Source organism: Akanthomyces muscarius, chromosome 3, assembly GCF_028009165.1.
Source record: "Akanthomyces muscarius strain Ve6 chromosome 3, whole genome shotgun sequence".
Lineage (NCBI taxonomy): Eukaryota > Fungi > Ascomycota > Sordariomycetes > Hypocreales > Cordycipitaceae > Akanthomyces > Akanthomyces muscarius.
The window spans coordinates 1,035,144-1,047,759 of NC_079243.1; the positions used below are offsets into that span (position 1 = coordinate 1,035,144).

Here is a 12,616-nt window from a genome sequence, read left to right on the forward strand (position 1 = left end):
CTACATCACAGCTTACCTGGACTCGCCTGCGCGTAACAACACCGCTCCCTCAAACAAATGACCACTCACCATGCTGCTACAGCTTTTGCAAGACTTATCGACTCATACTGTGCAGTTATAAAGTTTACGTCATGAACAAGTAAATATATTACATGGATTTCCTCGACATGACAAAAAGTGTTGCTCTGCCATGGTCAAGTTTCGAAATCAGGTCTTTGCAGGTTCCAGCCATTCTGCAACCCGCGCCACACTCGGTCGGTGTTGAGGCACACTTAGGTGGTAGACCCATCTATGGAGATTAATAAAGCTGAATGAAATGAGTGCATGCAGCCAATCAATAGTTTGTCATTTTTTTTTAAATTAGAAAGCCGTTGCTCGCGGGCCACTTATGCAGTCTGACTATTGGTAGGCGAACTTATGCCTTACTCGGTCGGTATTAAGGCATACTTAGGTAACAGACCCGTCTACAGAGATTAATGAAGCTGAATGAAATGAGCGCATGCAGCTAATCAATAGTTTGTCATTTTTTTAAAAATTAGAAAGCCGCTTCTCGCCAGCCACTTATGCAGTCTGACTGTTAGTGGGCGCGCCAGCCGGCAACAGCCTCGTCGCCGCTTTTAACGCAGTTTCCATGGCTGTTTCGTCGTCCACGGGGCGGGCGCTGCGACCTACCTAGCACGGGCTTCTTTTGGGCAATTATTAATATGGAAAACTTCTTATACATGATACAGTCTTTTGCCAATTTTCTTTTTTTTTTTCCTTTTCTCGCTTGTGTGCTTGAACAACAGTTCCGCCTTGTCATCACCCAAATACTTGCCTACTCGCACCATTTTCTTTTGTTTTACATTTCACATCCACTCTCCTTTTACAAATCCTTTTGATGTAGCACCAACATGCAACTCTTACTACTTAATTCAGTTGTGTGGCTGCTTGCCTGCGTGAGCCCGGTTCTCGGCAGCAAGGAGCCACAGTTGAGCTGGGACCCAAACACCATCAAGGATTGCACCTATTGGTATGACAACACCGGTAGTCGCACCTGTGACTCTATTCGAAACAGTTGGAACATTTCTCCAGAGACATTTTCTCGTTGGAACCCCTCTGTTGGGACCAACTGCGAGGGCTGGCGCTTTCAGTCTTATTGCGTGCGAGTCAAGGCTGAAGAGACGACCTCGTCGCCAACACCCACCTCTACCACCTCTAGCACCAGCTCAACCACCACAGAGACGGCTCCTCCGCTCTGGACTGATACAGGATGCTACCAAGATGCGGCGACGCATCCCCTGCAGACCCGTTTGCCCTCTCCTGGCGGAAATGACCTCACCCGCGCCAAGTGCGAGGCTGCATGCTGGAGTGCTGGCTACTTGTACGCTGGCTTCAAGGCCGGCGTGGAATGCTGGTGTGGCAAATATGTTCAGGGGACACTAAGCCCCTCACCCTCTGACTGCAATATCGCGTGCGCCGGAAACAGCTCCGAAATGTGCGGTGGCAGCAACCTCTTCGGCATTGTGGTCGGCAGAGACCCCCCATATTCCCACACAACAACCTCGGAGCCTGCCACCAGCACGAGCTCTTCGTCAGCCTCGTCCTCGTCTTCCTCGCGCACATCAATTCCGCTTCCTACTCAAACAGCTGGCTGGCGTGTTATTGGCTGCTACAAGGATACGGCTGATCCGCGCATTCTGAAAGAGTACCAGTATGCCAGCGACGACACTATGACCCAAGACGCTTGTCTCGATCGGTGCAGCCAAAGAGGTTTTGTCTATTCTGGAGTTGAGAATACCCGCGAGTGCTGGTGCGGCCAAAAATTCCAATCGACCGATTCGAATACCGAAGTCGCACTGTCCGACTGCGGCGGCCCCTGCTCCGGCGACAAGACGCAGGTGTGCGGCGCCGGCGCTCGGATCTACATCTCCAAGTACGACACGGCCCCCATTGCCAGTAACGTTGGCTACTATGACAACTTTACATCGGGCGACATGCTGCCTTGGGTCGTGTCGGATGGCGCGTATGATGCGTCTACAAAGGCTCTGGTTGCCGACGCGCAATCCAACGTGGGTAAAGTCTTGCTGGACAAGAGCGACTTTTCCGATTTCCTCTACGAACTCGATCTTGTTCTCCCTACATCTCCGGATGGAAGCAATGTCGGTCTCGTCTTTCGTGCGTCGAATCCAGGTCCTGGTCTGGACGCCTATGACGGATACCTGGCCGTGTTTGGCATCCTCGGCAAAGTCGAGTTTGGCCGCATCCATCAAGGCTGGACACAGATGGCGCAAGGGACCGCCGTCATTCGGGCTGGCTCGACCCATCATGTTGCGGTCCGAGCCATTGGAAAGCAGCTGGACTTGTACATTGACAACATGACGACACCAATCCTCAGCACCTCCGACACAACCTACGCACATGGCATAGTTGGCGTGAGACAGTTTAATACGGGCGCTACCTTTGACAACATACAAATATTCCCGGTTGCGTTCTGGGATGATTTCAGTACAATCAAGGCCTTGGATCGCTGGCAGGTATACGACGGCGAATTCGCCGTCTTTGCAGGGCTGCTCACCAAAACGGCAGGCAAAGCCCTGATCAAAAACACCACCTTTAACGACTTTATCTACGAGGCCGATATATACCCGCACAAAGGTCGTGCTGGGCTACTGTTCCGCATGGATTATCGCGGGAATGTGCCAGAGGGGTTGCGCGGCTTTTATGCTGGAGTCACTGACGGCATTGTCGAGCTTGGTCGCATAGACAGATACGACCAATACATTCAGCTACTGGCGGCACCCCTCGACACCAACAACACCAGCTCATTCCATCATTTACGTGTCAAGGCTGTGGGTTACGAAATATATATTTACGCCGACGATATGAACACGCCGAAGCTCCATGTCACCGACGGATCATACATGAGTGGACAGAATGGTATCCGGTGTTTTGAAAAGGGAAGCCTTGTGACGCATATCCGGGCCTACACATTATAATATGGGGATTTGAACAATTACTTTCTTCGTCATTGGTGTTCCTTACTGGAGCGCATTGGTTCGGAGGCGGACTGCAGTGGTCCGCCATCACCAGCCACGGCCGATGTGCACTCTTTCATCTGGTGCAGGAATGCACTCTGCTGTACTAAGTAGTATCTGCGAAGATAGTGTAATGTCGCCATTGACACTGGCGCCGGCTGCGGCTCTGGGTCATGATTAATTTTTATCCATTCTTAGTATCTCCTTTATAAATTCTATTATTTTACTATCTATAAGCTTCTTCTATATATAGCCTACTTCTTCCCGCTCTATCCTATAAGTAGGCTAGGTCTACTACTCACTTAGGGTTTAAGGGAGGAAAGTTAGTAGGCCCTCTCTAGCACTATAAGGGGACCTAATATCCTAAATAGCGGCGCCCTAGGTATATAAGTCGCTATAACCTAAGGACGTGTAATATATAGTAGCACTTAGCCTCTACTTTAATTAGCTAGAATTAGCGATTATATATATTAAATATAGCTTTGCCTTAAAGGTAGATAAAGACTATATATCTTAGCACCTTAAGGAGAAGTATAGTATCCTAAAAAAAGTAAGATATAACTTAAATAAGCTTATTAACACACTATAATTCCCTAACCCTTACTAGCTACTATCTAAGGAAGATAGCTGTCTATAGTATCTGCACCTAGTTATATAGAAAGTAGCTTTATACTCTTATTACCACTTTTACTCTATAAGCCTAACCCTCTTCTTTTAATACCTAAAAAAGTAGTATCCTTATAAGATTATAGTAAAATATTCGTCTAAACTATAACTATAAGAGCACCTCTAAAAGGGTATCCACTTCTAGAACTAGCGCTCTAGTAATATCCTTACCACTTAGTATATATCTACCTACAGCCCTATACAAAAAGTTAGTTATACGGCGTAACGCGTCCGGTGGCCCACGTAATCTCTCCACATAACACACCTTCTTATAATAGCTATAATAAATGCTAAACACTCCTAAAAAGCGTATATTTAGTATAGTTATATTAGGAAATCGAAAATAAGGCGGGTAGTTTTCTTCTAAAGCCTGTGCGGCTATAATTATAGTGGGGGTAAAGGGGCGAAAGTAGGCCTTTATTATAAAGGAGTTTAACATATTATAATAAACTATTTTAAGGATTCTAAAATATTTTATAATAATTAGGGAAGTTTCTTTAAAGAAAAGAAAAGAGTATTTAAAGTAGCCCTTATTTTAGAATATTTAAGGAATAAAAAAAACAATTTATAAGTAGTTTCATATCTTAAGAAATTAACTAGTATTTTTATTACCTTTTTTTAGTAGATATCTATATTATTATCTTAGTTTTAAATGATAATAAATTATACTTAATATGGTTGATAAATGAGTCGCCTAGATAAGCGAGTCGCCCGTTTTGCCCCACTTATTTACTAAAGTTAAAATAACTCTATAAGAGTAAAGCTAAAATAGCTAGGCTTTTAGATATAGTATATTAAGTTATTAAACTATTTATAGTAAAGTATTAATAATTATAGATAAATAGTAACTATATATTATATTAAATAATATATATTAGATTTAATTCTTTTCTAAATTCTTTTTAAATTTAATAACTTTATAGTCTTTATATATATAACTATAAAACTTAATAGAGAGCTTTAATAAGTGTATATATAACTAGTAAGACTTAATAAATAAATATAATTAATCCTTCTAATAAGTTATATTAAAAATAAGGAATCTTCTATATTGTTTTTATATTTCTTATTTAACTTATTAAAAAGATTAACCATATTTTTTCTTAAGCCTTTATATCTATTCTTATTATTATAGTATATTATATATTTAAAAGATATTCTATTTTTAAAGAGACTAAGATAGAATTAATTTTAAAAAGAGTTTAAAAAAGAATTAAATCTAATTACTATTAAATTAGTTATTTAAATTTAAATAATTAATATATAGTATTATTCTTAAATATATAGGGAATTTAATAGTTTTATATCTAATATTAAAAGAGACTAGCTATTCTAGCCCCACTATAATAGAGTTATTCTAAATTTAGGAAATAAGTGGGGAAAACCGGGCGACTCACTTATCTAAGCGACTTACTTATTAACTATATTATAATATAAGGTAATAAGTAATAATCTATAATATACCTATAAAGTTACTACTAGACTATATACCTACTTACCTTTTAGTACCTACTCTAAATATAAGTAATATATAAGTCTAAAAATATATAAAAGAAATACTTATTATATATAAAAACACTATAAAATATATATAAGAAGCTAATAAGTAGTATATAAGATACTATAATTATAAGGAACCGGGGCGCTAGGTAAACCACTCGGCCACAGAGATCAAAAAGATCAAGTAATACTAGACCGTAGCTAAGTATCCCTAGTATCCACTATATAGCTTTAAGGTCCCTAACAGGCTGCCCTTCCTTCCACATAGCTGTCCCTAGCTACTATAGGTCTTACCTACCTGTTAGACCACCTAGAAGTATATAGTATTAGGACCCCTAGGCTCCCTATGGCCGCCTTTATAGCTCACCTATCAGCGCGACGAAGATTAGCTAGTTAAACGCTAGTACCGATAACCCCGTACCGTAATACCCCAGCTAACCTAGCAACTATATCCACAGCTAGGATTCGAACCAGCGACCTCTTCTAGGCGCCTTTAGCTCACAATCCTTAATATAGTGCACTATAACGGTCTAGTATCCTATAAGGAACCGGGGCGCTAGGTAAACCACTTGGCCATAGAGATCAAAAAGATCAAGCAATACTAGACTGTAGCTAAGTATCCCTAGTATCTACTATATAGCTTCGAGGTCCCTAATAATAATATAAAAGAAAAGCTTAAAGAATATAAAGTAAGGGACTAGGTATTATTATTAATTAAAAATCTAAAGTTAATATAATTTACCTATAAATATAAAAAGAAAATATAATATAATTTATAAATAAGTAGGCTATCTAAGTAAGTAAGTTACTTTATATTATTTTTTAATTAACTATATTTAAACTCTATTAACTTAATAAGATAAAATAGTTTTAACTCTAAATAAAAAAGATATTATTAATACCTTTAAGGCTTTAAAAAAAGACCTTATATTATTACTTTAAAGTATAACTTATATCTATAATATACTATAAATAATACTAATATATTCTTAATAAGAATAACTAAACTAAGTTAATATAATAATATACTCTTAAAAATTAATAAATAAATAAAAAGATCTCTTTATTTAATATATTCTTAATCTAGATATATATATAACAAACTATTATAGCGGCACTACTCTACACTATATATACTACTATTATACCTACATTAATTGCTAGAATTACTTTTAATACCCTGATCTTTTGCCCCGCAGCCTGACAGTATAAGCGTTCGTCACATTTTAAAAGCATATAGCTAGTAGCCCGAGTTCAACTCCTGCTGTTAACAGGAGGCTTACTATATGTGTAGAAGCTATACGTGTTCTAGTACAGGGGGCCTACATACTGATAGCTTTCCTAGGGATCAAACTGATAGCTAAAATCCCTAGAACTAGGAGTCGTGCCCTAGGGGAGCCTCTCGCCTATATCTAGCTAGGACAGCTAGCTAGGGGGAGGAGTATAGTGTAACAAACCGTTATAGCGGCACTACTCTACGCTATATATACTACTATTACGCCTACGTTAATTACTAGAATTACTTTCAATACCCTAATCTTTTACCCCACAGCCTAACAGCATAGGTGTTCGTTATAATATAATCTTAGCTACCTTATTTATATAATATAGAAGCTATAACTAACTACTTATTAGAGTTTAAATATAATATTCTAATTAGGAGGTATTAATCTATAAACTTTATTAGGTAATACTTAGAACTTATTATATACTTATTATATTAAATTAACTATTAAAGAGTCTAATATAAAAATCTAAAATAATATTAAGACTAGTTTTAACTTATAAAAAATATTATTATAAAATATAGTATATAAAGGGGGGAGATTTATAACTTTAATAAGATAGGCTTTATAATAAACTAAATATTATCTAAAATAGTTATTATAAATATAGAAAGGTATTAAAAAGGTTAAAAAATATAATAAGGAAATTATATTTAGGTAATAATAATAGAGTATATTAGTATAACTAGTATTATTATTCCTCTAACATGGTTGATAAGCGAGCGGCGCAGATAAGCGAGCGGCGCGTTTTACCCCACTTATTCTCTATTTCTAGAATAACTAGATAATTATAAAAGTTAATTAGTTATATTTATAAATAGAGCTTATAAAGCTATTAAATTACTTATATATAGAGATAAAGTATTTAATATAATTATCTAAATTTATAATAACTAATTTAATAGTTAGTAGATTTAATTCTTTTTTAAATTCTTTTAAGAATTAATATTTCTTTTAGTTGATTAGTTAAGACACTAAATTATAGTATATAGTATATTTATAGTACCTAGTTAACTATAAAACTTCTAAAATAAATATAGTTAATCTTTTTAATAAGTTAAATAAAAACAGCTAAAACTTAGCTTTAAATTTTAAATTTCTTTAATAACTTATTAAAACTTTTAATTATATTTTATTTTTAATTATATATAAGTAAGAACTTATTAATAAAAGCCTATTATAATAAATTTAAAGTTTTAGTTATTTTAAATTAGAGAATATAATTTTTAGAAAGAATTATAAAAAGAATTAAACTTAGTTATTATTAACTATTATATAAGTAGAACTTATTTTATTTATAATTAATACTATTTTTCTAGAAAGAGTTTAATACCTTATTATACTTTAGTAAAAAGATAAGCTATTTTAACCTTATCTTTATAGAGTTATTTTACTTTTAGAGAATAAGTGGGGCAAAACACGCCGCTCGCTTATCTACGCCGCTCGCTTATTAACCACGTTATACTTATTTATTTATTATATATATTCTAACTATTAGGTATTACCTATTTTTAGTTATTAAAATATATATATAGTAATATAATTAATAATCTAATATATATTAAAATTATTTATATTACTAAAAAAGAATTTTTCTATATAGTTTATTTAATATATAAAACTTTTATAACTAAGTTAGATATTCTTAGTAATTTTTAAGATATTAATATTTATCTTTTTAATTTAGAATATATTATTTTATAGCTTAATATAAAATTATAAACTTTATTATCTCCTAATACTATTAATAGTTAAAAACTTCCCTAACTTCTAAAAACCCCTAATAACCTAATAAAGACTTTATTTTAAATAGAATATATTAAAAAAAGGATAAAAATCTATTAGAGTAGCTTTTTAAGTGAAATTATTATAAATATCTTTTAGTTATTAAAATATATAATAAAAGTAATATAATAAATAATATTAATATAAGAATAAATTAATAAGCTAAAAGTAGTAAATCTATAACTTTCTTAGTACTAATATATAAAAAAAAAACACTTATAGACTAGAAGATCTCTTACTTTAAAGGCTAGTTAAAATTTAGTTACTTAATTATAAGGGAAGGGTAAAAGAAGATATAATAAGTCTAAAAGTCTAAGTCTATTAATATAATCTAAATTATACTATTAGTATTATAATAATTATAATAAAATTAGCTATAATTCTAGAATATATAAAAAGATAATAAAAATCACTTCTTTAAATAATTATAATTAATTTTTATTAACTAGATTTTATTTTAGTTTATTAAAGTATATTTTTTATTATAAGGTCCTAAAAGGTAGCCTACTTACTTAAATAGCCTACTACTTATAAACTATATTATTATTAATACTAAGAGTTACTCTATAAAATATTAATTCTAGTAGCACTAAAACTATATAATTATAATTCTATATTTAAGTTTTTAATTAATTTAGACTACTATTACACATATTATAATATACTGTAAATTATGTGCTATTAGGAGTGACCTATTAAAAACGCGGACCGAGCGGAACTTTTGCTGACCGACTGTAATGGTTCCGAGCCTGACAGGTGAATTAATAACTTTGAGCGAAATCCCCGCATCATTGGTGCAGCAGGCCAACTCCATGGTTTTCTCTGCGCTATACGAGGCTGGCCCCTTACAGGAGGTGTCATCTTCCGATGGTATACTCTTACGTATAAGCTACTACAGAATAGTTTACATCCAATACTTTGAGCATATCTAGAAAGACCTCACATATATGTGCAATTGAGGCTTTTAGGTGGCAAAGTCACAAAGAATTTTGTTGGACAATTGTTTTCGTCCCCAATTGTTTTTTATATTTTCCATCCATTAATCTGCCTTGCCTCCTACTCCATAATTCTGCCAATGATGGCCAAACGCATTTCTATAAATCAAGGATCAGGTGTAAGCCTTGATGTATAGAGGCCGTACCTCGTCTAGATATGTGTGTGTCTACTCGTCGTTGGCGTGTTTGCTTATGGCAGACTTGCACCTTTGGACGGAATCAGCGGCATCGCCCCTATTCTTGTAGTTTCTGGTAGCCTTGGCCTCGTAGAAGTGCTTCTGCTCAGAGATAGTGAACTCGCCACCGGTCCACGAATTCAGGTTCTTGACGATGAGATGGAGCGTCTTCTCGCTCTTGAGCTTGCGCGGAAACAAGGCAGTGTTGCGCTGCAGCTCGGTTGTGTTGCTGCCCGCCTTCTTGTACTCGTAGTAGTTGACAATGTTGAACTTTCCATTGAATGTGGCAAAGGCGCAGGCAGAAAGCAAAGCGAAGATGAAGAAAATGGCGCTCTTGAATGCGTGCATTGTGATTAACTCTAGTACCCGCGTTAGAAAACAGTGATCGTTCATTTATCGTCCGTCTTTCCTGGCATGACCTGCTTGTAATAGTATAGCTTATTTGATCGTAATAGTCAAGGGTTTGAGTTGGGGTTGTGGTCTCATGCTGCCTCTGCCAGGAGAGCGCCTTGCTGGTTTTTATACTGGAGACTTGGGATTTTTGCACCCTGCGTCTTTCCTACCGCCAAAACCATCTTTCTAAGGCACAATTGTGTCGGGAATGAGCAGGGTAGTGACGACTCGCGTAAGTCGCCTCGTTATCCAGAGCCTTGTTCGTAACTACGGTGTGGTCTATTATGGGACACCATAACGCTCACCGCGTCGGCGATTACCAAATTAGTTTCGGTTCTCATGCGGAGCAGTAATGCTCACTGCATCAATACCATTGTCGCCGAGGGAGCCGGTTGGCAATCAAGTTAGGCTCGGCGAGCCTTGTCCGAGTACCACAGCCTGTTGTCGCAAGCCAAAAAGCGGAGGTCTCCCACAACAGAGAGCCTGCAGTGAACAAGGCACGCGCATGGCTTCACCCAATGCACTAGGGTTTATCATAGAGGAAAATATACAAAAAACTTTTCTTATTGTTGCACTCGATTTATAGTGACAGGGCGGATCTCTAGAGTAGGCAAACTTTGGAATGATTGCTGCTCCTCTAGGTTAGCACGAGCAAGCTGCTCTATCTTTCTATGTAAATCCTCTCCGACAATATTACCAGTTCCCTGCTGAACTTCAAAGTCTTGAGTCTTTCTATACCAGACAATTGCCCTTCCGTCAGTCCCCTCTAGCTCCCAGCGACATGATCCTTGCTGGGGGTCTGGCTGTGCGCCGACCACGACGAAGATGACTGTCACATCCCACCACGAGTTCAAGCCAGGCAGCCACCTAATAACGTCGTCCTTCATATAAAGCGTTTCGGAAATGGCGATCCTACTGATCTCTCCATTGACGTCGACACTTTGATTCACAAGATCGGGCTCGCCTATTCGGTCACTGGGCTCCTCATAAAAGTCGTCCCATTTGTTGTCAGGGACGTACAGCGTATCGGATGCACAGTCGAACGGACGTTTGAAGAGGCATCGCCTAGGCTGCGACTGCTTAATCGTGATACCCTGTTACTGTGTGTTAGCGATGCATCAGTTCTCGAGTTTGATCGGAAACGCATACCTGCTCGTCAAGCCAGCACAACGCGATACCGCGTGCCTCCTGATTGACGAAAGCAAGCGGCACATGGAATTCTTTATCACCACCTAACAAATCCGTTCGAAAATCCAAGGCCATTTCGCCAACACCCTTGATAAATTGAGGATCAGACTCTTTCAATCTGCGGGAGCGCCAATAGCGCTTCTCCCTGTAGAAGTAGAGGGACGGCCCAACGTCGGTGGGCAGCGCCTCTCGCCAAACCTTGTTGCGCAATTCTGGGGGGAGGTCCGGGAAGCTGGGGAACGAGGTCGTCATCGTGTAAAGCGAAAGACACTGTCAAGTCCAGACAGATCAAACTGCAGCAAAGCAGTTGGATTGGTGAAAGGCAATGATAAATGCTCCTTTGTGCCTGGGTTGGGTGTTGTCGAGCGTCCGAGGGGCGTGCGGTACATGAAGTTAGTTTTCGGGACGGCGTTCGAAGTGTGATGGTCTCATTAACGATGTCACTGGTCTGACTCAATGCTTCGCGCACTAACAACCCATGACTCCCAAGATGCGAGGATGAAAGGTTCGTTGGGCTTGTTTTACTTTGCGTCAACTCTGTCTTCAAATCACGTAATAGTAATATGGGACACGTCATCCAGTTTAAGTGGCTCGCCCTGCCAGCCTTGCCTGATACTGCTAGGAGGTAGCCGGGGACTGTGTGACAATTATAAAACGGAGCAATTTATGCGGGCGCCTCCGAGGCTGCGAGCCCTCCATCTTGAGCGAAGATGTGCCGTGATAACCAGACACACACGCACACTTGCCATGGAGACACAACGGTTGATTTACATTTGCCTAAATACACTGTCTACTATTCGAACTACGAGCAGTTAGAAGTCTTTTTTCTTTTTCTTTTTCTTTTTGGTTAGAATACACGGGTTTAACCTCTTGCATTCTGAAGATAGTTGTGTATTTGTGTGGGTATTGTGGTCTTCGCATCGTTGCAGTCGAGCGCCGCGGCAGCCTTTATACTTGAGACTAAGAATAGTCGAATCCTGCGTTCTGGACCAGCACCATTTCTTACAATGCATGACTGCGTCGAGGAGGAGCGGTGGAGTGGTAGCTTGCACACAATATCACGTCGCATATCGCTTTCTTCTCAGAACTGCGACATGCGTTCTGGCGAGACATCGTAGCGTTCGTAGCGTTCGTAGCGCTCGTAGCGTTCGTCACGTTCGTAGCGTTCGTCGCGTTCGTAGCGTCCGAAGCGTTCGTCGCGTTCGCTGACGAGATGCGGAGCTAAACTCTGGATCTCGGGCTTTTACGTTCAATTAATTAGTATTGGAACCCATGCAATGCAGCAGTGCTCACTGCGTCAATACATCTTTCGGGGAAGACTCGGGTGGCAATCCCGAGGGCGAGCCTTGTCTCGAGAACGCAGCCTTACTTCGCAAGCTAAGGGCCAATGTCTCGAAACCGGACAACGGGCTATGCATAGCCTGCCCGCGATCCCCAATTTCCTTCTGAGAGATTGAAGATACGGTAGATGACGATTAAAGATGTCTAGTATTACTTTCAAGCTATAGTAACAGGCCTGACTTCCAGGCTGTCAACGCTGTAGCTTGGCAGCCGGTCGGGTAGGGCAGCACGAGCTGCCCGCCCTATCTTGCAATATAGAATTCCGTCGC

At 38.6% G+C, this 12,616-nt stretch overlaps 2 protein-coding genes across 2 annotated transcripts; one reads left to right on the top strand and one right to left on the bottom strand.

Moving 5' to 3' along the window:
- Positions 1-893: 893 nt before the first annotated feature.
- LMH87_001638 (uncharacterized protein) lies at positions 894-2,978 on the top strand (the record flags this gene model as incomplete). Its single annotated transcript, XM_056192944.1, has 1 exon — positions 894-2,978. The coding sequence occupies one exon, from the start codon at positions 894-896 to the stop codon at positions 2,976-2,978; it is 2,085 nt and encodes a 694-aa protein (XP_056050031.1).
- A 6,438-nt stretch (positions 2,979-9,416) lies between these two features.
- Positions 9,417-11,258, bottom strand: LMH87_001639 (uncharacterized protein; the record flags this gene model as incomplete). Its single annotated transcript, XM_056192945.1, has 4 exons — positions 9,417-9,784; positions 9,849-9,862; positions 10,557-10,912; positions 10,968-11,258. The coding sequence occupies 4 exons, from the start codon at positions 11,256-11,258 to the stop codon at positions 9,417-9,419; spliced, it is 1,029 nt and encodes a 342-aa protein (XP_056050032.1).
- Between the last annotated feature and the right edge of the window lie 1,358 nt (positions 11,259-12,616).